The 26,846-nt window shown below is 42.4% G+C and overlaps 1 protein-coding gene and 1 long non-coding RNA gene across 6 annotated transcripts in view; one reads left to right on the plus strand and one right to left on the minus strand.

Moving 5' to 3' along the window:
- Positions 1 to 26,846, plus strand: part of LOC307224041 — a 199,050-nt gene that overhangs the window by 39,469 nt on the left and 132,735 nt on the right. The gene's annotated exons all lie outside the window — the stretch shown is intronic.
- The window catches only part of SH3D19 (SH3 domain containing 19), a 68,800-nt gene that overhangs the window by 29,102 nt on the left and 12,852 nt on the right, over positions 1 to 26,846 (minus strand). For 3 of the 5 annotated variants that reach the window (XM_079990412.1, XM_079990413.1, XM_079990411.1), the window contains exons 2-7: positions 21,096 to 21,135; positions 10,222 to 10,262; positions 5,262 to 5,304; positions 3,469 to 3,616; positions 3,069 to 3,276; positions 1,503 to 2,471 (exon numbers count right to left, since the gene is read on the minus strand). In XM_079990412.1, the coding sequence (XP_079846538.1) occupies positions 1,503 to 2,471; positions 3,069 to 3,276; positions 3,469 to 3,616; positions 5,262 to 5,304; positions 10,222 to 10,262; positions 21,096 to 21,135 (1,449 nt within the window). Of the gene's footprint in view, positions 1 to 1,502; positions 2,472 to 3,068; positions 3,277 to 3,468; positions 3,617 to 5,261; positions 5,305 to 6,684; positions 6,726 to 10,221; positions 10,263 to 21,095; positions 21,136 to 22,582; positions 22,838 to 26,846 lie in introns of those variants that run through there. The other 2 variants (XM_079990414.1, XM_079990415.1) reach the window with 2 other exon arrangements.

A 26,846-nucleotide genomic window follows, 5' to 3' on the forward strand; every position in this document is an offset into this window, starting at 1 on the left:
CATCCCATACCTGATGTCAAGCGTGATATAGGTGAGCGTGGTTTGGGTAAACAGACTGGTGGGCCAAATCAGGACTCTGGGCTGTGGATTGGTGGTTCTCCACCACTGCTGTAATGGGAAGAAGCAGCACATTCCATTCTGAGCCCTGGCCGTTTTTCTGTTTTTATTTTGCAGCTGACACTCAACATTCAATGGCTTCTGAGCATGCTCAGCCTTCATTGGGCTGTGTTTTGGGTTTGTTTGTTTGTTTTGCTTTTGCCACCATAGGGTTTGGGGTTTTGTTATTAACTGCGGAACTCTCCTGTACTGCATATCTCACTAGGCACATTTAGAAACCCACTGGGGAAAAGGTAGGGGTCTTCTCCCCCTATCTCTTATATTTCACCTTTCATTGAACCTTGCAGCAGCATTTAGATTTTTGTATGAGCCAGAAAGCAGTAATTTCACAAAACACACCGAATATAAAAATTATGAAACATATCAACCGTGTTGGAGGGATCACTACTGTTGCCATGTGATGATAGTGATCTCTCAAAAGAGCAACATGTAATGGCACTTTTATACTTAACACAAATGTATCCTCATGCAAAGAAATGCCTGCAAATCTTGTGCTATAAATCTATAGAGGCTAAATGCTAGATAAACTAATGTCTCATTAAAGATTCTAACTACAAATGTGTGTGTGTGTGTGTGTGTGTGTGTGTGTGTGTGTGTGTGTAAAATCTACTCAAAATGTCACAATCATTCTTACAAGCAAGGATAAGTTTAATTGGGCACTCCCAATACACATATATGCTATTTATTCAGTGTATTTACCAACTCACACTCTAAACTTCTTTGAACACCAGCTCCCAGTCCCAAGGCAAAATTCTCACTTGGTATCGGGTCTCAAGCTTTCTTTCAGTACAATATATATATAACCACTACATAAATGTACATTACTACATAAATGTAATTCTTGAAACCATCAATCATGGATCAGTTGTTATGCCAATGTTCCAATGTTTTTTGAAATCTATTCCTATAACCAAGAGCACTGCTGCCAGGAGCCACATAAATACAAGATTATATTGAATAACATCATATAAAATTTAAGAAGACAGGAATAAAAATAGAGAAAAAGAACAGAAATACTCTTTTTTGCATTTAAAAATTAAAACAAGAATGATTTAGGGAATTGTAAAGCAAAATTATTTTAAACATATACTAAAGGTACAAGTCCATATCTACATTGCCTGAGATGAAGCTGAAATACATTAGGAGAATATTATTTTACTGGTAATGTTTCAGTTCCATTACCCTAAAAGCCTGCAAGCTTATGGAACCAAACTTTAATTCCAGATTCTAGGCAGACACACTCACCTGTATACAGCTCAATGAATGAATTTTGACCTTGATTTGATAGGTTTCCCAAACATACCAATGTTGTGATAAAAACAGGCATGCATATTCAGAATTGTAATCATTCTTATAGGAAATCCTTCCCTCTTCTTAAATCTTACCGGATTCTGACGGCGTAAGTTCCTGAGGAGTCCCGGCTGAGTTAGAGGGTAAAACATCATCATCAAAGCTAATGAGATCTCCTTCCGCAGGTGGCTTGCTCTGCCCTGGAGATGCTGAGAGGCTGCTTGCAGGGGGCTCCGCCAGGGATCGAAAGGCATTAGACTGGGCAGCTACAGAGAGCCTAGGAGTGGCACTTATTGGTTTTAGTGGGAGCATAGGAAGAGCAGGACTTTCAAAAGAAACCGACTTCTTGGGAACAAGCGGCCGAGGAGCAGGAATGGGAGATTTTCTCTGTCCATTACTATTTTCTGAAGCTGTCTGGCTTGTTGAACTAAGCAGTCCATTGCTACTGCTTTTTACAATGCCTGATTTTGGTTTCTTTGGCAATTCAGGCTTGGTTATGTTGCTCCCAGCTTCCTGAGGTTGCGGTTGCCTTTCCTGGGAAATGACCTTTAGTTTGCTTTCTGTCCACGAATCCCACTCACCTGAAGCTCTGTTGGCCACTGGCTTTGGTGCCACCACAGGTTTTTTTGCACTTATTATGGGTTTGGGGCCTAAGGAGCGTGGAGATATTTCTGGCTTCTTTGTTTCGGTGTTTGCTTGTGATTCAAAAGCTTTAATCCGAGATAGTATGCTACTTTGGCTCTTATCTTTATCCATACTGTCCATATGAGTATCCCAAAGGCTGTCATCTAGTAAGGACAGCAGCTGAATTGCCGGTGTGTCCTTTTCAGTCCTTGGTTGGCTTGCTTCTTCCTGATTGTCTTCTGCGTTGCTTTGAGTATCTCTAACAACAGGTTTCAGATTGCCTTTTGATCTTGGTTTTGGAACAGGACATATTACAGCATTAGGCTTCTCCTGACATGCCTGCTCCTCTTCCAACACAACTAGAAGTTCCTCATTTTTGGAAGGATTGCTGATCAGCAGAGATGATGAAGGTCTAGGTGGCTTTCGAGGAATTGGTACAGCTGCAAAACAAAACAGTACCTCCAATTCATTGAACAAATTTTAGAGGGGGGAAAGATTGCAAACACCATCTAAAAAGAGGCATTCTTCATTTTCTCACATAGAAGGGTATTCTTTCAAGAAAATGCCTAACGCAACACAGACATACAAACAAAGAAATAGGTTTCTTCCTTCAGAACAAGAGTTTTCCACTTATATGCAAATTTAATCTAGCAACTAATAAATTCATATTATCCAGGTAACCTTTCTTTTGTTGTTTGGCATCCCTAATTCTGCTACATCTTAACTAATCACATTTATTTATTTCCCTTCCCCCCCGCCCCTGTGATGCCATTAATTCATTTTTGTGAGCAGTGGTTTGGCTCTTGTCAGCACATGTTCACATGCAAGTCATTTGTGTGAATGGGCTCCAGTTGTGAAAACTCAACCACAGCAATGCAACACACTCATATAAAACAATACAAGAGAGATGCTGTGTCGGTCTGAACTGGATCTCCAACAACTCTTTAGGAAACACTTCATAATCGGATTTGCCTCATACAGCTGAACCCATGCAGCTGCTTTTAAATGTAATTCAGCTACAATTAAGAGTTATATACCTGGAGTGCTTTCGCATTCACAGAGACCATGCAGATTACTTTTCACATTTGTTCCTGGCAAGTTGCTGATTATCTCTTCTGGAAAGTCAGTCTGTGTTGAAGATGTAGTGGTGCACCTAGCATTAACAGCACTGGCAGCATTATTGTGGCTAGGAGTGTTGACTTGAACTCGACTGATCTCTTTGATTACCTGCTCATAGGAAGGGGGCTGCAAAAGAAACACATGCAAATTCCACATGGCATGGTTTTGTTTCGCAAATGGAGCATTTCTGCATGCATACGAATCTGTCTCATGCCCCAAGCACTGAGGATAATTATTAATTCTGATATTGAAGTCATATCACCATATCGTAGTCACCATATTAAAATCAGCCTAGAGGGAAACCCTCAACTTCCTCACCTCGGCTGAAACAAGATCATTTGTTCTCCAAGGGGCCTGGGTGTGAGATGACTGAAAACCTAGCCCTTGCTGAGGGACATGATTTCCACCAGGAAACCAGGAGGATGGTCCAAGTGGCTCAGCTGCAACTATTGTGATTTCAGGGCGCCTGAAAAAGGTAAAAAAGAAAGATTAAACCAATGGCTATTGATGTAATTTGGATATGTATTTTATGTAGATCTTCAGACCAAGCACAGGACCCCTCTGAGCACACAGTCTATCAAACAACAGTTTCCTAAGGTAAAGGTAAAGGGACCCCTGACAGTTAGTTCCAGTCGCGGATGACTCTGGGGCTGTGGCACTCATCTCGCTTTACTGGCCGAGGGAGCCGGCATACAGCTTCTGAGTCATGTGGCCAGCATGACTAAGCTGCTTCTGGCGAACCAGAGCAGCACACGGAAACGCTGTTTACCTTCCCGCCAGAGCGGTACCTACTTATCTACTTGCATTTTGACGTGCTTTCGAACTGCTAGGTGGGCAGGAAAGAGTTTCCTACTTTCTGCAAATAACCAAGAACTCCACAGATATCAACAGAGTTCTCGAATCTTTGCCCTCTGTCATTTTGATTACCATACATTTTGATGTGTCCACCCATGAAAGACCATAAGAATTCTAAAAGCAAATTATCTGGGGTTAAGAGCATCTGTTGCTATGGTACTTTGAGAACTATTTTGTGGGTACGGCAATGAAACATCTAGACACTACCAAAAGAGAGCCTACAGAGGGTGATTTCAGTACTTCTTTTCACACACTGGCCTCATTGCATGCACACCAACCCCTGCAATATAGAGTATTTATCTCCTAATAAACCACCCATGCTAATATTAAGTATTTGCATTTCAAATTATGTCTTTCATACTTAAGAAGTGTAACAGAGTCTATAGGATGAAAACAGAGAGCATCACATAATGGTATTAACAGGTTAAAGAACACAGGAATTACTTTGCACTACAGCTTAAAATATTATCACTAGAAAAATGATTTATTATGAATATTACAAAATTATTGTTCTTTAAAATATTGATTGACTGATAGTAAGTCCAACTATGAACTCATATGGAAAAAACAAAACAAAACCACCTGCACTTGCTATAAAGGCTAAGGCAACAATCGAACAGCTCAGGTTTTACAACGAAAAGTTTTTATATTGTGACATTCGGGTAAGTAAACAGGAGGAAAGTGGTAAGTGAAGAGAAAAGGAAAGGAAAAGAAATGGGGAAAATGTGAGAAGTCAAGGGAATACAAAACGAAAACATGTAAATGTAGATTATTTGTCCCTCAGCACACTTTTGTACTTGCAGATGAGAAAGATGGATAAAAAGATGATTTTCCACAACCTTTTAAAATCATGTTTGCCAAGTGGCAGGTTTAGGAACAGGTGAGGATCTTCCTTGTTAATTCCATGTCATTAATCTGGAACAAAAGGTTGTAGAAGCATGCATCAGGAAGCAGCCAACACAATCTGAGCAGTGGAGAGTTCCAAAGGAACTCCGCATGGGAAACAGGGCCAACTCTTTACACACTGAGGCATAATTTCAGTTAATTCAGTCCAGTGCATATTCTACTGGAAGAGTAACAGGTTTTAAAATAAATTTTACAAGGCAAATGTGTTTGTGAGAGAGAGATAAAGAAACATGAGCACAGATTAGAGAGAAAGAGAGACCAGTTGACAACAAAAACAGGATTAGACATACATTCTCAAACACATTTTATTACCAGGAGAACTGAATGAAATATCAGTTATCACATCCTACCTTCTCTCTCTTTGCTGTTCACTGTGGCCAGATGTCCGAGAAGCTAGTTTGAAAAGACGTCAACAGTTAATTTGGTCTAGTACAGACATAACATTTATATTTCAATACCCAAATTCTTGCCAAATTACTGGGGGAAAACTGATTGTAGTGAAATTTGTTTATCAGTAAAATCATTCATGTTAAATTCAACATAAAATATGTTTGTTAAGGCTAGTCCTTGAATGGCATCTCAAATGAAATTAAAAGAATTTTCACAAAGCACACCTCATGGTTTGGAGGACAACATAAAAATGTTAAACCCGAAACTGGTTTTGTAACACGGTATTAAAAGACAAGGCTGCACACTTGAACAACAAGGTTATGAAAAAATACAGAAGCAATGCTCCAGTCCAGTGCGCATACAGATCTCTTGAGCTTGTCAGGAAGCCAGATTAATTTCCAAAAGAGAGAGAGAGAGAGAGAGAGAGAGAAAATCTTTAACTGCAAAAGTATGTGTGCCCAGAACTGCTTTCCATCATTTAAATTATTGAGAGAACGCTTTAAATGGAGGGTATCTGTATGAAGTTCACAATTCCCCCTTGGAAATCACAGAATTTGGGGTGCTTACTTTTTAATCCAGATTTCTAAAATTAAAAAGAGTGTGCGTGTGTTGCTCTGTACACTCGTCCCACTCTTCAGAAGTTCCTCCTAATATTCTTCTTCTCAAAAGACAGAGAGGGAGTCACTGCAGAGCTGCAGAGACAGTCACTGTAGCTCTATTACACTGCAGGCTGCTGCCCGCAAGCGGGAACTCCCGCCGAGCTCCCAAGGATAGCTTCCTGAAGCCTGGAGAGCGAAAGGGGTTGGTGCACACCGACCCCTCTCGTTCTCCAGGCTTCAGCGAAAGCCTGCATTCGCCCCATAGGACACACACACATTTCCCCTTCATTTTTGCAGGGGGAAAAGTGCGTCCTATAGGGCGAAAAATACGGTATATATTAGGCACTATCACGATTATTAAACAAAGTTAATGATAGTTACGTTTTTAATGCATTTTTATTAAGTAAAACGATACCACTACAGCAGGTACAATATAGTACCATGCAGATGTTTCGGATTTCAACTTCCACCACCAGCCCCATCATCATGGCCTATGGTGAGGATGCTGAGAGTCGTACGTAGTCCAAGCATCTCCACACTATAGCCTCACCTCAACCTATTTTTATTAGCATTATTTGAATCGCACTTGAATGCATCCTTTTACATAGGTCTTATATAAATAATACAACAAAGAATTAACCAGGAGGATGCTTCTGCAGCAGTGGAATTTAAGAGAGGAAGTTTGGTCTTCTCGTGCAGAAGCAAGCTACCCTAATTACGCCACTGCAGATGGATCAGCAAAAATCAGCAAAGCAGCAGCTGGGAAAGGACAGCGCAGACGTACCTCTTCCACGGGGCATATTTGATGTGCACTATTCATGAGTGCTGAAGGAAAAAAAGAAGGGGTTACAGCAGAGGAAAGAAAGAATAAACCATGCTAGTAGTAAAAGATCCACTGGGTTTCTAATGTTAGTCACACAAAGATGTCACTGTAGTATTCCCCCTGACTCCAAGGAACACTCCAGCAATCATTTGCCAATTTTAAAATTTAGAACACACACACACACACACACACACACACACACACACACACACACACAGGCTATTTGGTTTAACAGTAGAATTCATCAGGTTCAACTGACCTTGCTTTGGAATTCCCAGGAATAAAAATGTTATCTAATATGATTCAAAATTGCTGTGCTTGATTCTGCTATTCAGAAGAATGACAATAGGCCACAGAGATAAAAGGATTGTTTCAAGCAGGTATCAGCAACAGATCCTTAGGTCCTTCTCTTATTGACCTTTTGTCTCATAGAAGCCTTTCTGGATTTAGATCCTTTTATGCCGCCCTTTAACCTTATACTCACTGACCAATGGAACTATGTGATGCTTGATGGAGGCACTGCCCAGTTGACACTGACTCATGGCAAGGCCTCTGTTGGTTCCCCATTTGCAGAATACCATCTCTAGTGAGGTGCTTCTGTCGCCATCATTATTAACTTTGAGGATGTATTTGAAACCATTTCTGTTTACCCAGGCTTTGGGTGGCTAAAATATACTGGTCCTCACAACCCAAATATCACTGGACGGGGCAAAATTTTTAGCTGTAACCATTTTTAGAATCCTTTAACTGCCTTGTAATTTTGGTTTGTTTTTGTTTTTTAAGTTGTGAATCTGTTTTCTGAGCTCCTTTGGCAGGAAGGGTAGGATATGAATTCAAATAAATAATAAATACTCGTATTTCTGAAGCAGAAGTTTTTTTCTAGTTTTTGTTCTGCAGCCTGGTTGGCATTGATATCAAGAGATGAAGGCTGGGTGTTCAGAGTATGCCTTAAGACCTGAGCAGGTACTTTGCAATTTTTCCTGGATTCAAACCTTCTCAGATCAATACTGAACCTGCTCCCAGAAAACTGGGTAGAGACAGACTTTATAACAAGCAAAACCACATATTAGCTTAAAGCAGCACAGTATAGTCTTTAATTTCTATGGGATATGGATTAAGTCGTGTATAAGCAAGTGATATCTAAGTATTACTACAGTGGTGCCTTGCAAGACGAAAAGAATCCGTTCCGCGATTCTCTTCGTCTAGCGGTTTTTTCGTCTTGTGAAGCAAGCCCATTGACGGCTTAGCGGATTAGCGCTATTAGTGGCTTAGTGGCTTTTAGCGGCTTATCAGTTTAGCGGATCAGCTGATAAGCAGCTTAGCAGCTTAGAAAAAGGGGGGGGAGGGGGGAAAAGTCGGAAAAACTCGCAAGACATTTCGTCTTGCGAAGCAAGCCCATAGGGAAATTCGTTTTGCAAAGCGCCTCCAAAACGGAAAACCCTTTCGTCTAGCGGGTTTTCTGTCTTGCGAGGCGTTCGTCTTGCGGGGCACCACTGTAATATCAGTTGTTACTGAAGGGCAGTTCATAATTTTATCTATGGGAAAAGGAACTTTGATGCATGATAAAAGGAATGTGAAACATTTTTCTTTGCAGGCCAATTTATTCAATATCCAGAACAGGAATCCTGTAGCAAACACAGGTTTTTTCATACCAAAATTTCTATACATCTTAATATCTTATTTCAATAGTTTTATGAAACTGTATTTAGTTCACCTAAAAAGGTAAAGGTAAAGGACCCCTGACAGTTAAGTCCAGTCGCATACAACTCTGGGGTTGCAGTGCTCATCTTGCTTTATAGGCCGAGGGACCCGGCGTTTGTCCGCTCCACAGACAGTTTTTTCCAGGTCATGTGGCCAGCATGACTAACGCCATTTACCTTCCTGCCAGAGCAGTACCTATTTATGTACTTGCACTTTTTGGCGTGCTTTCAAACTGCTAGGTTGGCAGGAGCTGGGACTGAGCAACGGGAGCTCACCCCATCGCAGGGATTCGAACCGCTGACCTTCTTATCGGCAAGCCCAAGTGGCTCAGTGGTTTAGATCACAGCGCCACCTATCTACAGAGTAATAATAGGGACCAAAAACTAGAGTAACTCTTGGACACAGGCAAAAAAAAAGTCTGGAAAAAGTTGTTTTTATATGGAATCAGTCATGGGGAATACATTTGTGATACATGCAAAATATGGTTAGTACAAGACAAAACAAATGAAACAAGGGAAGTAATTCCTGGTAAGCATTAGCTCCAGCTAGTTAGAGAGAATGAAGTACTGATATAAAGAACGGGAGAGTTCAGAATCGTTGATTGAAAAGGGAGAAAGAAAGTGGGATAGTTTCATTTCACACTTGGCCAGACTTGGGTTAGCCTGCAGTTCATTCATCAAAGTAGGGTGTGATCCCATCCCACATACCAAAGATGGCACAGGCTGTATTTCAATCTTCTAGGCCAGAGCTGCTTCATCTTTACTCATGCCAGAGTACTGTTCGTACAGCTGGGAGAGGTGGCAGGCAGGCACTTAGAGAACTTCCTTCCTTCCTGCCTGCCTTCCTTGAAAGGAGTTGAAAGGAGAGGAAGCTCTCTTTGGAAGAACCTTCTTCTCCCAACTCCACAAACAGGTCTAGCCTGTATGTGAGTGATTTTTTGAAATACGGATGTAACAGTGCTCCTGACATAGTTCTACATCAGACTTCCTCAACCTCGGCCCTCCAGATGTTTTTGGTCTACAACTCTCATGATCCCTAGCTAGCAGGACCAGTGGTCAGGGATGATGGGAATTGTAGTCTCAAAACATCTGGAGGGCCGGGGCTGAAGAAGCCTGTTTTACATTGACTGAAAAGTAGGAGGACAGTTTTATGTCGAGCCAAAACGAAGTGAGCAGCATCGCTCCCACTTTCCCTCGTGCATTGCTGAGAAGAATAGAAAATGGCCTTTAATGTAGCTGCTTAGGACGGGGAGAGAAAGTAAGGACTTTCCATTAGCTTGCCTAGACAAGCTACCACCTAAACCTTGCCTTCGTGGACTCCCAAGAGCAGCCAACCATTCTGCTTAGCAGGGAGGAGGGACAGGCCTTTCCTTTCAACCATTTTAACTTAGCAGCCTGTGCTCCTTTAAGCTTCTCACAGGCACAATGGTGAGCCATGGTGGGTAAATAATGTGAGACAAGATCAGTCTGGCTAGGCTCTTACGTTCTTATGAGCCCTGAAATTGTACACTCCCTCCTTCTCCTCCCTCGCTAGCACAGCAGTGAGGAGGAGTTTGGAAACTTCCAGTTCAGACTAATTGGCTGAATCCTTTGAGTATTTATCTTAATTGTGGAAGCAAGACAACTTCAAGCCATGGTGCAGGTAAAAAAATGTTAGTTTGGCAGCTACTTCTCAACAACTACAAGACAAAACAAATGCATTTGCAATCTGCTTAATGAAGCTACAATCATTTTCGTTGTCATAAAAGTTAAGACACCTGCTCAGAAGGTGTAGAGAGCAGTCTGAAAGTATACTTACTTCTCTTGATTGCTGCTTTAATGGATGACAGGGGGCCTTGGCTTGAAAAGGAGAAGACAACAAAACAAAACAAAACATCAGTACCCATTGTCCTAAAAGGTAACAGAAAAACAGGGGGGAATTCTTCTACACACATCCCTAATTATCACTACCTATAAAATTGTTCATTTTGTAGCAAAGTGAAATTCTAGTTTATTTACTGCAGTAAATAAAAGTAGGGAAACCACTGTGGAATCATTGCACAATACCAAAAGAAGACCAGTCTTATCTCTTTCTGGTAATTTTAACAAGTGTGGTTGATTGCAGTTCAAAGTCATTTTTTCCAGCTACAATGACATTTTCCATTTACTACTTCCTTCGAAAGCCCTCATTCCTTTAATGGGAAAAAAAGTATTCAATGGAAAATCTAGAAGATATGGTGCAAGGAAAAATGGAACTATGTAGAACTATTCTTTCCAGCAATAGGCTCCCCTAAGGCTCCTTTAAGAGCTCAAGCTTGCCAATACCTGTTTACAGGAGTGAAGTTCACAAACTGACCCAAACTGTCTATGGAAAGCCCCAGCAAAGATGTAGGGATTGTTCCATTGGGTACTGGAAAAGCTGTATGCATCCAATCTTAAAACCTGCTGCTTCAGGAAACCAGTATTTTAATGGGGTATGCAACAGCATGAAACAAGACATTAAACTCAGGGATAAATCCTAGGAATAAAGCAGGGATTGCTCTGAGATAATGAGCACCGGCAGCCTCAGTCTCTTTACTTAATTTGGAACCGAGAGCTATTTCCCCCCATTATTACAATAACAATTACTCAGCTTTTGGTGTGTCAGGTCCCCCTGACCTCACATGGAGAAGAAAAGCAATAAAAAAATCCTCCTTTCACTGTTCTACCTCTGTACCCCTATGAGTCCTAGTCATTTCAGGACTTAAAATTAAAATTCCAATCTATATTACAAGGATAAAAGTCCTATTTGAGGCCTGTTCAGTACTAGGTTCAGTTTTTATTTTCTTTGCTTCAAGGAGGAGAAAAGCAACTGGATCCAAAACATAATAACAGACCCCAAAGACACCCTCCTTTACCTTAACCATCTTCCCCTGTACAACTGAGGCACAAGCAAAAGGTATTTTAATTTCCTTGTCCCCAGAGTGAAGAGCGATGGAGCCTGGGACAGTCAGTGACTTCCCTTTTAAATAAACTTCAGTTTTGTATTCCAAAACGCGGGAAGAGATTTTTTTAAAAAATCTCCTTCTCTAAATGTGAGCAGAAAGTCTGCCAGATCACTATTCTCTCATGCAACAGAATGAACGGTAGAATTCTTAAGATGGGACAATGGAATGCAACACTTCGGACTGAAAGTGCAGTAGCACATTTTAAGAACATAAGAAGAGCTCTGCTAGATCAGGCCAGTGACCAATTGAGTCCAGCATTCTGCTGAAGCATGCAGGCAGAACGCAACAGCCCTCTCCCCTCCTGGTATTCAGAAACATACTACCTTCTGACAGTGGAGGTAGAACATTGAAAGTAGACAATGTTTTTGAATGCTCCTTTAACGAACCCCCAACTCCCTGCAAGCAGAAAAGTAGCACAACAGGCAGCAGGCTATATTAGAATCAGATGTGTTTTCTTATTTTCTTACAGGATTCCCTTCCTGCCACATACCCCAAAAACTGTATTCTCACCATCAATCACAAATGGTACAGTTTACCAGCTCCAGGCAAAAATCAGATCCTGTGATGAAGACGAAAGCATCTTCCCCCTCAACAGCAACACACACAAGCCTTGCAAACCGTAGCTGCTCATTTCCAAGCACGACCCAAGCAAAAGGGGAGAAAACTATGCCAAAACATCTGTTGATGTTCACATGATGACCGAGAGGGTTAAACAGCCCTGTGATTGATTTGAGTTGGCTTTCACAGGAGTGAGTCATTGGGTGGTTTCTTGGCCCTTTACCTCTTGCACAATTCAGTCTATAACTCCAGTTAAGCTTTAGTTTGCAAATAAGGGTCATAAGCATTTTTTACTTTCTGTATTCTATATACTTTCCGTTTCCATTGTATACCAATATTCCTGTGAGTGTATATAATTATGTATTGCCCTTCGTGTTAGCTGCAATCTACCCTGATTAGTTTAGCTTTTAAACACTAGCTCAAGCATGAATAGTTTGTGGTTTCAGCACACTATTAAAAGGCTCACATTAATCATAAGCCCTCACCCATTTCAACATCGTGCAACAATAACAGTAATCATGGGGGATAAAACTTTACATTAGACACCATGGGTTGTACACCAACATCACCACAATAACACAGATGTGTCTTGGAAACAATAACATCACACACAAAAAATGGTATTCCACCCAATTTGTGCGTAATAGAAAAGAAAAAACAAACAAATTATTTTTAGCAACAAAGTCCCATGGCACTATAAAATGTTGACAGATTTATGATACCATGAAGCATAGTTTTGTGCACCAGAGCCCAACATGTCTTTCTCATGTGCAAAAAGGAGTTCTCTAAATTAGCTTGCAAAATCAACCAACCAGCAACCAATTCCTCTTGCCTTTGAATTTTGTCTTTAAAGGAGACACTGTTTATGCTGTTTATGGAATCTGTTACCAGTGATACTTTAAGATGAACCAGTATTTCAAAAAGCAAAAGTTATCTCTCCTCCACACAGTAACAACTTGTTCCAAGTAGCTGCTGACTCAGTTGAGTTACACCCTTTATGGCATTAGAAACACAAAGTTGTAAGCGTGTGACCTTTGAAGAAGATGCCTGGCTCAGAAATTCTAAATTGGTGTAATACAACCACACCTCTTCTAAACTTGCCTTTCCAGATGCAGCAACATCGCATTCAGAGCTGTGCTAATGAAACGCCAAACTTTGCCGTGCTAACTCACCATGACTACGTTTCTACCATACCATGCCCCAGAAAGGAATTTTCACCAGAAAAAAAATACCTCTAACAAAGCAAAACCCTCTTACACCCCAACTTGAAATGCAGTCATCAAAACTGTTGATGTTGACTATCTTTCCTCCACTACCACATACAGCAGGACAGCCAGAAATATTTAGGGTGAAGTAGCCCTATGAGCATCAGAGGCACCTGTCTGGGAGGAGGAAGGGGGCATGGGAAGATCAATATACCAACAACATGTCATTGAACTGCATCTGATTCCTACAGTGGTCATGGAAATGAAATGCCAAATTACCATATTTTTCCATCTATAAGACGCTCCCATGTATAAGACACCCCCTATTTTGGGGGACTCAAATTTAAGAAAATGTGGGGAGATATATCCATGTATAAGATGCCCCCCCTAATTTTTGACATTATTTTTTAAGGGAAAAAACCTAGTCTTATACACAGAAAAATACGGTATGTTAATTGCATGTATCAAAATATACAAAGTAGAGGTGTCTCTTGGGCACTTAAATGTACTTTCAACGCAGCCTTTAGAAAGTAATTTTGCCTTCAGTTTCCTAAAATGTTAGCTGTGAGAGGGGGGCCTCTATTCTATGGTGTCAGGAGGTCATCAAATAATCTGCCTTGGAAATTCGCTTCTCTTTCTGTTCCAATTTCTGCATTCCTAAATTACAGCTCTCCATTCATTTTAGCGATGCTTTTCAAACAAAACTCCAGTTATTTGAATGTCATCTGGACTAGATAATAATATACGGTACTGTATTATAAGGTAAAATGCCAAGCAAGGAATCACAATTCTTTTTTGTTCTGGAAAACAACATGTATCTCTAATAATATGCTGAAAGCAAACTGGAAAGAGGCTACAGTATTGTTTAGTATGCATCTTCTTAATGGAGCTGAGTGTTCTGAAAATTATTTCAAGTCGCCCTTCCTGCATATTTCTTAGCTCTCAATTGCATTTTAAAAATAACATTAAAGAAGATTATTAGGTATAAAGATTATCTTTTTTAAAAAATAAATCCATAGATTATACAGTACAGTGGTACCTCGGGTTAAGTACTTAATTCGTTCCGGAGGTCCATTCTTAACCTGAAACTGTTCTTAAACTGAAGCACCACTTTAGCTAATGGATCCTCCTGCTGCCGCTGCGCCGCCAGAGCACGATTTCTGTTCTCATTCTGAAGCAAAGTTCTTAACCTGAAGCACTATTTCTGGATTAGTGGAATCTGTAACCTGAAGCGTATGTAACCTAAAGTGTATGTAACCTGAGGCACCACTGTACTCCACAGATTATATTTAACAAAGTGATTTCTGAAAGTACACTTTTCAAAACAAAAACTTTTGGGGATTCTTTGAATGTTAAGCTTTAAAAGGACTCAAATATATTTTGTTTAAAAAGCAAAAGGCAAGCAGATTCTATTTCTAAGCTTAAGAGTCTGTTTAAAAAGTACAAATCTCTGGGTTGTATCCAACTGGAGTGGGAGACCCTCTGGAACAAACTTTTTCTTGGGGACGGGTTAGAGAAGACAGAAAAGGGGGGCCTCTTTGCTTTAACTTGCTTACTGATGATCTGATGACGTTTCTTCAGAGAGCACTCAGCTCTCATAAATGTTTTCTAAATGGCACATTATGATTGAGGTTACTACAAGGCAAGATGGAGAAAGAGGCCAAAGTTCTGCAGCAAATGCTTATGTGGGAGAGAAAGAAAAGCAGCGTGGAGGTGCAAAATAGCCAACTAGACAGACACCAGGGCCATCTTTAGCAGTTGTGGCACCAGGGTGCAAATATCTGCCCAGTGCCCCCAAATTACCATGGATAGTATTGGGGTGGCCGTAGCTGCGCACTGCCAGCCATGGGGGGGGGGCGCAACTCTCCCCCATGCCATTGCGGGAGAGCAATCCGCACAGAGGCTTGGGAGTGAAGTTGCGCCCCTCCCCAGCCTCCTCGGGAGGAGAGCAATCCCTGCAGAGGCTTGGGAGGGAAGCTGTGCGCCCACCAGCCATATGGTTGGCAGGGTGCAGCTTCCATCTTATGCCTCTGTGGGGATCGCTCTCCTCCTGAGGAGGCTTGGGAGGGAAGGTGCACGCCCACCAGCCTTATGGTTGGCGGGGCACAGCTGGCAGGCGTGCAAGGAAAGGGGAGGCCGCCAGCAAAGCCGTGCAGCTCCACCACTTGCTGGGGCGCCCCTGAGAGGCAGGCGCCCTGGTGCGACGCACCACTAAGCCCTATGGGAAAGACGGCTCTGACAGACACAGCCTGAGATTTGTGGCTGACTGAAGGACATAAAGAGGAATGCTCTCTGGGGAATCAGTGCTGCTGTTCGTTGCTTGACCATTTTCCATGCTGATTTTTATGCTTATAAACAAGCACATTTTACAAAAGGCACAGTCTCCAGTCATCTCTCAACAAGCCCCGTAGTCCTATCTCTGAACTTCCCCTTGCCTCAGAAAGGGGGGGGCGGTATTCCTAACAATAGGAGCAGCCATTACAAAGATTATATTCTGAAAGTCTGCATTTCGTAAAGACATTCATTCCCACCCCCACCCCTTCTGTTTCATCATTTATCCTTTAGGTGGTATTCAACTCAGCTTTATTTATTTATTTTTATTTCATAAAATGTATACACCGCTTGATTGAAATGAAAGATCCAAAAAGTGGTTTGCAAAAAGATAAAACAATAAAATTAAGGATCATTACAATGATTTGAAACATACAAAAAAAAGTTAAAAATACTAAAACAGATTTAAAATCACACCTGCATTTCTAAGCATCTGCGTAGGCCAGCCTAAATAAGAGTCTTTTTAGCAGGTGCCGAAAATAATACTGTGAAGGCATCTGCTTGACATCAATAGGCAGGGCGTTCCAAAGTGAAGGTTCTGCCACATTAAACAATGGAATGGTTTATAGCATAGCTGTCAACCGTCCCTTATTTGGTGGGAAAGTCCCTTATCCCAGTGCCATGTCCCGCTGCTGTCCCTTATTGATGATGTCCCTTAAATTTCCCGGGTTTTAAAGGAGGCAGCTCCTCTCCCTCCCTCCCTGCCGGCCAGGGAGGAGGGAGGCTCCAACTGTGTAGCTTGGCTGCGTTGCTCACCCAATAAGGAGTCTAAGAACGACTGGGGGGGTGGAGCTTGCACGCCTTGTGCCGATCAAATCGGCCGCGTTGCCTGGGGACTCGCCTTTGCTCAGCGTTTCCCAGAGGAGAGGTGATGGTGGTTTTCCTTGCTGCATCCCCTTTGCCGGGTTGCTGCGCTGTGGGAACCACCGCTTGAGGCTTCATTTGGCTGCTGGCTGGGCTTTCTGCCTTTGGCTCGGAGGGTCTCAGAAGTCGAACGTACCTGTGCTCTGAAAATCCCTTATTTTGTCTGCTGATCCCTTATTTCCGAGGCTGCTGGTCTCTTATTTTCAAATCTGACAGCTTATTTTCAAAGTTGACAGCTATGTTTATAGTAGTGCCTATTCCAGCAACTGAAGCAGTTGAGTGGGCACATGTAGTAAGATGATCTTATAGGTAAACTGCTCACAAGTTGTTAAGGGCTTTGTATACTCAGTTTTACTCAGAGTATATACCTATTTAAATTAATGGACCTTATCATGTTTATTCATTTTAGTGGGTCTACTCAGTTGAATACCGCCTTATAGCTTGGTCATGTTTCCCTCCAGGATTCTCCACCCTCCTTTAAGAGTCTAGCTTTTTGGCTGACAGATGTAGAATTAAGTTTCTGCAAAAACCATTCCAAAACAACCCTCCTTACCAGACAAGCAGACTGCCCATTTATGCCTTTGGTGTTCTCACTTATATGAGCCGTATCTTGCCTTGACAGAAACTTTTACAAGCACAAACCAATTGTCTAGACAAATTGTATCTCCAAAAGGATATGAGAGAATGTTATACTAATGACCAAGACCAAAGTCTACTAGGCTTGTGTGTTGAGCATGCTGCTTTATGGAAGTGAGACGTGGGCAACAATGCCTTCCACAAGCACTGGGTCAGAAAGATTGTGGGCAACACATCGCAGGAGAGAGTCTCAAACAAAGCTGTTCTATCCCAAGCCCACACAGTCTCAGTGATGTCTATGCCAGCTTGGTCATGTATACAGAACGGAAGATGGCAGGATCAGCAAGGACAGGGAACTGGCTTCAGGCACTAGGTCTGTTGGCAGAACAACTCTGCGTTACAATTATGTCTGCAAGTGTGACATGAAGGCTGGCAACATTAGCCCTGATGTATGAGAATCCTTTGTAGACAATTGTGGTGCCTGGAGGCAGTCAGTCAAGTCATGTATGCACAGCAATAACCAGAGGAGGAAATAACTGTTGGGAGGAGCACAGAGAGAAAAAACGCCAATAGCAGCAAAATTGGATGCCTTCATCTGCCCCCAGTGCAACAAAACATGTATTTCCCGTATCGGTCTCCATAGCCACAGCAGGCACTGTAACTCTCCAATGGTTTGATTCTACCCTCAAAGGTGCATTCTTCCACTGTCTTCTGAGACAGATGATGCCAACAACAAGGGTCATAGCTGACATACAATAAATACATTAAAACTGTTTAGCATTCATTCCTGTGAATAGCATGCATATAGAATCATAGAATCATAGAACTGTAGAGTTGGAAGGGACCCTGAGGATCATCTAGTCCAACCCCTGCAATGCAGGAATATGCAGCTGGTCCATACAGGGATCGAACCTGCAACCTTGGTGTTATCAGCACCATGGTCTAACCAACTGAGCTATCCAGGCTGCATATCACACTCAGAACCTCGTTAACTACCATTACTGGAAACAGAAACAAATCCCTGCCCCAGGTCACCCCAAGCTGTTTCTGCTCTTTGGTGTTTTTTTTAAAGCCTATGGCAATAGACAGTTCCTTGGCTCTTTCCATTGAATACTGTGACTCTGACATGGTGCACTGTGTTCCATCATTTTTCTGTATTAAAATCTGCAGGATCAAGATGAGTATTTATAAGACACAGAATATCTATGGAAACCTAATCCTAAAGATGAGAGGGATAGGGATAGTACAAAGCAGGAGAATGAGCAGCAGACATAGATCTCTTTGCTGCTTTATCATTCCTCCTATTCTTTCCACCTCCGTGACAAGACAAAGAAAGCAAGGGGCATCATTTGGATACAGGGGCACAGCTATTTGCTCCAGCTGCTTTGTTGACAATATTGCTGCCAACAACAGAGACCTGTGGTAGCATGCATCATTGCCCTGTTAGCACTTTTCAAAGGCCGGCCCTCTCCTAAAACACACAATTTGTTTGTCCACCACAGCTTAGACGAGTGCTGGCTGTGAGATCTGGCCAAGAGGAATTCGCTGGAGACTTTGGAAAGAAGCCAAACTTAACTCGGCCCCAGAATTCAGTAGAGGAAAGGCCTTGAGAGAGCAGATGTCAGCTGACTATTGCATGAGTGCAGTTTTCTCAGTTTCATATTCATACTGTTTCATTTATTCTCTCGCAAAAAGGGAGAGTTTGATTATGAAGATAGAAGTAAATGAATAGGGGGCAGGAAGTGCAATGTTATACAAAAAATAAGAAGCAGGAGCAAAAGAAAGAACATGAACGTTTAGGATAAAATATAAGGGATGGTATCCAGTGCTGCACTGTTTTTGTCCCTCCCCAGCTCTGCCCCCTGCCCCCATCTGTTTCAGGTCTGGAGTGAGGAGGAGAGGAAGAAGAATCATAGAATTGTAGAGCTGGAAAGAAATCCAAAGGGTCAAAATTCCATTGTACAGTGGTACTTCTGGTTGCAAACGGGATCTGTTCCAGAGACCCGTTCGCAACATGAAAAGAGCGCAACCCGCAGTGGCGTGTCTGCGCACGTGTGGGTCGCGATTCACTGCTTCTACACATGTGTGTGATGTCATTTTGCACGTCTGCGCATGCGCGAACAGTGAAACCCGGAAGTAACCCTTTCCGGTACTTCCGGGTCGCCGCAGGACGTAACCTGAAAGAACGTAACATGAAGCGGACCTAACACGAGGTATGACTGTATACACAAAAGTCCCTTGCACCTGCAGAGCTGCAGCGTTAGATACAGCCTCAGGTCTTAAAACAATTACCGTATTTTTCGCTCTATTGGACGCACCAGACCACAGGACGCACCTAGTTTTTAGAGGGGGAAATCAAGGGAAAAAATATTATCCCCCCCCAGCCCCAAAGAGCAACGGACAGGCTGCGCGCTTCCTCTTTAGCCTTGAGCAGCATCTTTAGCCTTGCACAACGGGATGGATCGTGCCCGCTGTACACTGGGGCTGGACTAGATGACTCCTGGGGTTCCCTTCCAACCCTGCAATTCTGTGACCTCGGAAGTTGTTGGGGGTCTCCACCACTGCAGGCTTTTAAGCAGCGGTTGGGGGACCATCTGCCTGGTGTTCTTTAGCTGTGATTCCTACATTGTGAGGGGGCTGGGCTAGATGACCCTCGGGTGGCCCTTCCAACTCTATACAGTCCTACACTTCTGCGGCAGGAGATCCACAGCCACTTCACACATGCCCACTCCCAATTTTCATTGGAGAGACATGTGGCTTCACTGTCTAGGTAGGTACCCCCCTACCTGCCACTCTTCCCTCACCCCACCTTAAGCCGAGGGAATTCCTGCCCAGAGAAGCTCCCAGGTGAGGCAAGGGTTAAGATCTACCTCTGGTAAATGGCTTTGTATCCTCCCTCTTTCCCTTTTCTCTTCTTCTTCTATGCTAGTTCCTTCTCTTGTGTTTTGTTTAATCTGTTTTTATTGTATACTAAAATAAAAGCTGCAAAGTTTCCTTTTTTATAATATTCCCCCCCCCTCCAAACTAAAACGTTAATCTAGATAAAAACACTGATCCAGAGGAAAATAAGGGGGTGGAGAAAGGACGAAAAAAGAAAAAGAGGTAGAGATAGTGAGATTTTTAAAAAGTTCGCTTCTTTAGCCTTGTGCAGCCTCCCACGGCTGGAGAGGCGCACACGGCTAAAGAGGAAGCCCGGGCAGTGAGTGGGATGGATCGCGCTCGCTGCTCGGGCTTCCTCTTTAGCCTTGCGCAGCCTCCCACAACTGGAGAGATTGCGCAAGGCTTTTCTAGAGGAGGGAGAAGGGACTGACTGGCCGCGTCAGTCCCTTCTCCCTCCTGGGGAAAAGCCCGCAAGAGCCGCGCGAAGCTTGTGTGTGGCTCTTGGGGGCTTTTCCTGCTTGCCTCCCCCCCCCTGCATTCGCTCCATAGGACGCACAGACTTTTCCCCTTAGTTTTTAAGACGGAAAAACTGCGTCCTATGGTGCGAAAAATACGGTAGTTGAATTATTCTGAGGTAAACAAGTAACCCAAATGAGAATCCAAAAGTTATGAGATGTTATTGATGTGCACACTCCTCTTATAGCTTAATGATTGGGTTTGGGGTTGTGGTGGACCTTAATGCTGAACCCCAATAATTACTGCCTAGTTTCACTCTTTTGCTTAAAAACAGAACTTGCAATCACAGAACTGTAGAGTTGGAAAGGCACCCTGGGGGTCATCTAGTCCATCCCCCCGCAATGCAGGAATCTCAATGAGGTCATACATGACAGATGGCCATCTAATCTCTGCTTGAAAACCTCCAAGGAAGGACAGTCCACTTGCTATTTCAATTCTTACATTATCAAAAAAATCTTTGGTCACCAACTGTTAAATTTGTGCACCTTTTAAAGTAAGCCTTTTGTTTTTCCTGTACAGTGAAGAGAAATTTAAAATGGGGGCAGGAAGTGGAAAGAGAACACATCTGGACCCTATGAAACATTTAGTCCATTATAAAAAAAATTAAAAGGTTCAATGTGGCAGTCTGTACTTATTTAAATTACTGGAACAGAATAGAAAACTGGAACAGAAAACTGATTTTTTAAATATATATTTACTTTCCAGATTTCCATCCTATTCAAAAGCACACAAAAAGTACAACTGAAAAGAAATAAAAGCAGTAACAGAGATCTCACCCTGAAGAGCGGTGGTCGGGCTTATTTCTTTCAGAATGATCTGGAAAAGAGAAGACATACAGGGAAATTTGTTAGTTTAAATTTAGCACTGCTTAAGTAAAGCACACCACCATGATTCGCTTTACATTTTTTTAAAAAATCTGTAAAGAAGAAGGTAGATTTGCTTGCCCTCTTTAAGAGCCGTTTGCCTGAGAGCAAAGAAGAGGCCTGCAACCTCAGCATTTGTTAAACGTGGCCTTTTGAAACGCAACTTTGTCCATGTTTACTAACTTTACTTTTTGTGCTCGACATTTGCCGTTCTGAAAAGCAACAGATTTTTGTTTCGCAAAGAAAGTGAGGGAGCAATGGAAAAGAAAACCACTGGATTAGTCAGCACATTAAAAAAAAAATCATTCCATGAATCACAGCTGGCAGACTCTGCTAAAAGGCTGGGAGAAATGAGTGGTGGCTGCAGCCATTCCTGCAAAGACAGACTGCCTTAACCAAAGTCCTTTTATGTTCTTAAAAACATCTCTGCACAGGCAGTCACCATTAACAGGCATTTACAATTTGTCTGACAAGACTTCGGAGGAAGCCCAGTTACCGTAACTTGCACCGTTGTTGCTTCTATAGGCATACTGTGGTTCAAAGTGTTTTTTAATTTATTTTCAGAAATCCAAACAATGATTTCATTGCACAGGCGACAGAATATGTAGTTCATTTCATTATAACTGGACCCACCCAATCACTATAGTGTGATAGGGATTTTGGGGAGAAACTCTTCCCAGTATGTAAATCCCAAAAGAAAATTACGTAATGTTCTATTGCAACAAATTTGATTGGTTGGATCCCTCAGTTTATTGACAAAGGCTCATTTATTTTTAATGCCTTTATTTCCATTAGCCCACAATTTCCCCCCCTCCGTTCCTTTTTGGAAGGCTATATAAGTATGTTATATTTTATAAATGCAACAAATATATATATATATACATATACACACACACCAATCAATGTTCCTTTTCTATATTAAAACCAATCTTCTAAAAATGCTTTTCTAACTAATGAAATTCTTAACCAAAAAAGTTCTTTTAGTTCATGTCAAACCTGGTTGTTGTTTTTTAAAAAAACCCACTATCTTGCATTAATATAAATGTTGACACTATGCGCACAAAGACAACATATAAGCACATTCATCTACATTGCACAGGTGAAATATTGTAGTTTTCAGTCTTTATTTGGACTTTCTATTTTGCTAAACAATAAAGTGATTTACCACCTATTCCCCAGCAACCAATACATTTTCAATTTATAAACACCACTATTACATCTATACTACAGCAACACGACACTCCTGCCTTTTATTTCTGACATGCTTTTCACTGTATTTCATCAAAACTAACATTACTGTTTAACGACAACTTTTCAAGCCACAATCATAAAAAGCTGCTCAGAAACACAGGAAAAGCTCTCTCTTTCATCACAACAATTTAACCTGGCAATCGCCTTACCTGAAGCTACAGAGGTACAAGCAGCCCTTTCCTTTTAGTTCGATTTCCATTTGATGTAGGTATTAAAGTCCTAGTTATTTACACAGCCATGTAGCAGCAACAAACCAAGAGAACTTTCCAAGTTGGACGACATCAGAAGCGAGGAGGAGAAATCACAGAACATGTAAACAGCATCCCAGCGCTTCCCTCCAAGGCCTGTTTCTGATTGGCAGCTGCATCGTGGCCAGTCTCAGAACTGGAATGCTGTCATTCAGGAAGTTAATGTTATTCCCTTTTCCCTTTCATTCTTTGTTTAAACAGGAAATGGTTCAGATGGAGTTTGCTGCTTAAAACGGGAGGACGAACAGCCCGTGAAACACAACAGTGTCCAAACTCTTTTTTAAAGAAAAAAGGAGCGTAAAAAAAGAGAACTACCCAAGAAATAAAAGGCTGTGCAGCTTAAATACAGTATATACATTCAGAACAATGCATATACATTTTGCTTAACTTGATTCTGGTAAGAAAGAATGTTGCTTTTTAAAGGCAAGCCACACAGATTTCCAGTTTTATACAGGATAATCATTCTATAAAACCAAACTTTTATAGCTGTACTAGTCCCACAACTTGCTGCTAATATATACAGAAAGAGGACAGATAAATCTCAGGGACATAAAAATGTGAGTCTGACACATTGGAATCTGAAATATTTCCCATATCTGGAAAAGAAATGTACTTCTTCAAGAAGCGTAGCAGTGGCCAAGGTTTTTGACAACTGTGCCAAAAGTCAAGTCCAAAGGATTAGATAGTGATACTGCTATGTACACCACAATACATATGCAGCCTCTCTACCCCTGGTGGCTTTGGGTCGTGCTGAGAGCAGACAGCAGTACAGCTCTGGAGAGTCAGTACAGTGGTACCTCGAGTTAAGAACTTAATTTGTTCTGGAGGTTTGTTTTTAACCTGAACTGTTCTTAACCTGAAGCACCACTTTAGCTAATGGGGCCTCCCGCTGCTGCCGCACCGCCGGAGCACGATTTCTGTTCTCACCCTGAAGCAAAGTTCTTAACTCAGGTACTATTTCTGGGTTAGCGGAGTCTGTAACCTGAAGCGTATGTAACCTGAAGCGTATGTAACCCGAGGTACCACTGTATAGGTCTGACAATACAATAAAGTGAAATTGTACAGCAAACCTTTCATAAAGAGTAAACCAACAAATACACCACATATATTTACAATGGTGCATGTGAAGGCAGCTGCTGAGTTTCAAACCACCAGTGAGTTAGGAACTTCCCCTGCATGTGACGACGAGCTCCGGAGGACTGAGCGGAAGAGACCAATACCCTATACAAATCTGGAGTCCCAAAGATGGTTGGCTGGTGTCTTTTACACCTCTTTCCAGCAACTCCTGCAGCCAAACTGGTGCCAAACGTGTTGCTCTGCTTTCCTTTGGACGACATCAGTGAGACTGAATGCAGGTGATCTTGTCTGGTCGGCCCAGGACCTTCATACACACTGCCCAGGCTTGCACCCTGTAACCCAGCATTTTCACTTCACCCCTGGAGGCTTACTCCATTGTCTCTCGAGACAGATGGATGCCAACAGCAACATGTGCAGCCAACTGAAATAATTTTCTCTCTCTGAGTGTGGTATATCACATGGTGACTCAAGTACGAAGCAAAATTATATGACCACAGTTCCTGAAATAGTTAAAACACACCAAGGTATCTTTGAACAACCAAACAATAGTCATTTGCAGAAATTTGATCGCAATAACATGTCCATGTTAACTGGATATATAATTCTGCACAGGTTCATAAAAATAAAGTAAAACTTTGGCATTTAAAAGGCGACATTAGGTTTTAATTTAATAAGCATCTATGCTGAATGTTTTCAGGTTAGTGAACTTAATTGCCGGACCATTTCCCCTCACAAGGGAGCTGAGCTGTGCATGGAAAGCTCTGCCACCCCCCCCCCGCCCCAACTTGCAGCACTTCTGAAAGCCTTTTGTGTGGCCACAAGAGGGCAGCTCATAGCAAATCTGAGAAACCTCAGGGACTGATTTCTATAAAGCCCATAATCCGAGGGCAGACCCAGTGTGTTGGAGAATGAAGGAAGCACTGTCTAGCCCCAGGTGTGACCAGCCTCTCATAGGTTACTCTCTTAACAGCAGCATACATTAGTGGAACCACCATGCCACGTTCAACTTTGCAAACAGCTTCTTGTTGGCATTTTTCACATCAATGGAGGTGATAAGGTAAAGGTAAAGGGACCCCTGAGCATTAGGTCCAGTCGTGAATGACTCTGGGGTTGTGGTGCTCACCTCGCTTTACTGGCCGAGGGAGCCGGCATACAGCTTCCGGGTCATGTGGCCAGCATGACTAAGCCGCTTCTGGCAAGCCAGAGCAGCTCACAGAAACGCCGTTTACCTTCCCGCCAGAGCGGTACCTATTTATCTACTTGCACTTTGACGTGCTTTCGAACTGCTAGGTTGGCAGGAGCAGGGACCGAGCAACGGGAGCTCACCCCGTCGCGGGGATTCGAACTGCCGACCTTCTGATCAGCAAGTCTGTGGTTTAACCCACAGCGCCAGCCACATCCCAATACACCACTACTACAACAACAACAATCTCTCAACGGTATGCAAACATTCTTCAGGATCTTCTATCGGGCATGTGCCAATCTTAGCAGTATGCCAGTAAGTTCTGGCAGAGAATACCACATGTTATCTTTCCATTCCTAGCAAACGATTATATGTTGGAAGCTGCTTCTGATCTTCTTGCTTCAATTCTCTCCTGGTTTGAAGAGACAGTGGGGTGCAGGGAAGGGTGGGGAAGCACCCGGTCCTTTACTTTACTTGTCTGGCCTGCCTTTTCCTCCTCTTCCCCCAGCTCTGAAGCTTCCCCTGCCTCTGATTCCTGCATCTTGGCTTGTGCAGGCCCCCACAGATCACTGCCCTCGTCTCCCAAGTCAGACTCCAGCCCCCCCTTCTCCTGGTGCACACTTGTCAGTGTCCTGCCAGCCCCTGACACATACCTTACAGGGCGGGGGCAGGGAACGGCTGCTTACACCTGTCATGCCTCATCCACCTGTTACAGGAGCCTTGATAAGGGAACAGCTGCCAGAAGTACTGTGAAGGGGGTTCTGGACTTTTGAGTCTAGGTCAGGGGTCAGCAAACTTTTTCAGAAGGGGGCCGGTCCACTGTCCCTCAGACCTTGTGGGGGGCCGGACTATATTTTTTGGGGGAATAAATGAACGAAATCCTATGCCCCACAAATAACCCAGAGACACATTTTAAATAAAAGCACATATTCTACTAATGTAAAAACACCAGGCAGTCCCCACAAATAACCCAGAGATGCATTTTAAATAAAAGGACACATTCTACTCATGTAAAAGCATGCTGATTCCCGAACCGTCTACAGGCCAGATTTATAAGGTGATTGGGCCAGATCTGGCCCCCAGGCCTTAGTTTGCCTACCCATGGTCTAGGTATATAAAATGGGTGGGTTGCTGGCTACTGCTGTCATTAGTTTTAAGACAGCTTTGGAAATTAAACAGCCATTTGGTAAAGTTTACGCTCACTTAATTTTCTTTGACAGGTTTTAAATTAATTGTCGAGCTGTTAGTGCTGTACCAATATGCTAAAGTTTATTAAGTAGTAAGTTATTATTGTACTTATACTTTTTTTTGTACACCTCTTTGAGTACCTTTTTTTTTAAATGGAGCATATAAACAATGACTACAGAGTTAATAAAAGACAAAATACTCTCCCTGTGCAAATTGATGGGGCTGGTGCCAACCTACAAAGCAGACCCCAGTAGTTCTGTTATTGTATGTTAACATTCAGTTCATAAAACTCCAAGGCCAGCTCACTACAAAGTCCATTTTGTTGTTGACATTGGGCTGGATCCAGAGAACGTGAAGCAGAAGGAAGTTCGACATTTATTTCCAGTATCTTATTAAAATAATTAATTTTACTTTCTGTAAAGAAATTACTGAATACCATATATACATAGTTTGGCCTGTAGCGTGCTGCTTAAAGCTGCAAGCCAATGCACACTTACTTGGGATCTAAATAGGATTTTCTACAAGGAAACATGCATAAGGTTGTTCTGTACAAGTATGATCCATTGTTTCCCTAGCGTTTTCAATAATTGGTCCAGTGATGAGAACTATAAAGCAGGTGGGGAAAGCTAAGTTTCCAGCCCCTTGAAACTCATTTTTGGCAGGTTGGTTGATGCTCCTGAACAGTGCAGGATGAGACATTGGTAACTTAAGTGGCAG

Source organism: Podarcis cretensis (genome assembly GCF_951804945.1).
Source record: "Podarcis cretensis genome assembly, chromosome: 9".
Lineage (NCBI taxonomy): Eukaryota > Metazoa > Chordata > Lepidosauria > Squamata > Lacertidae > Podarcis > Podarcis cretensis.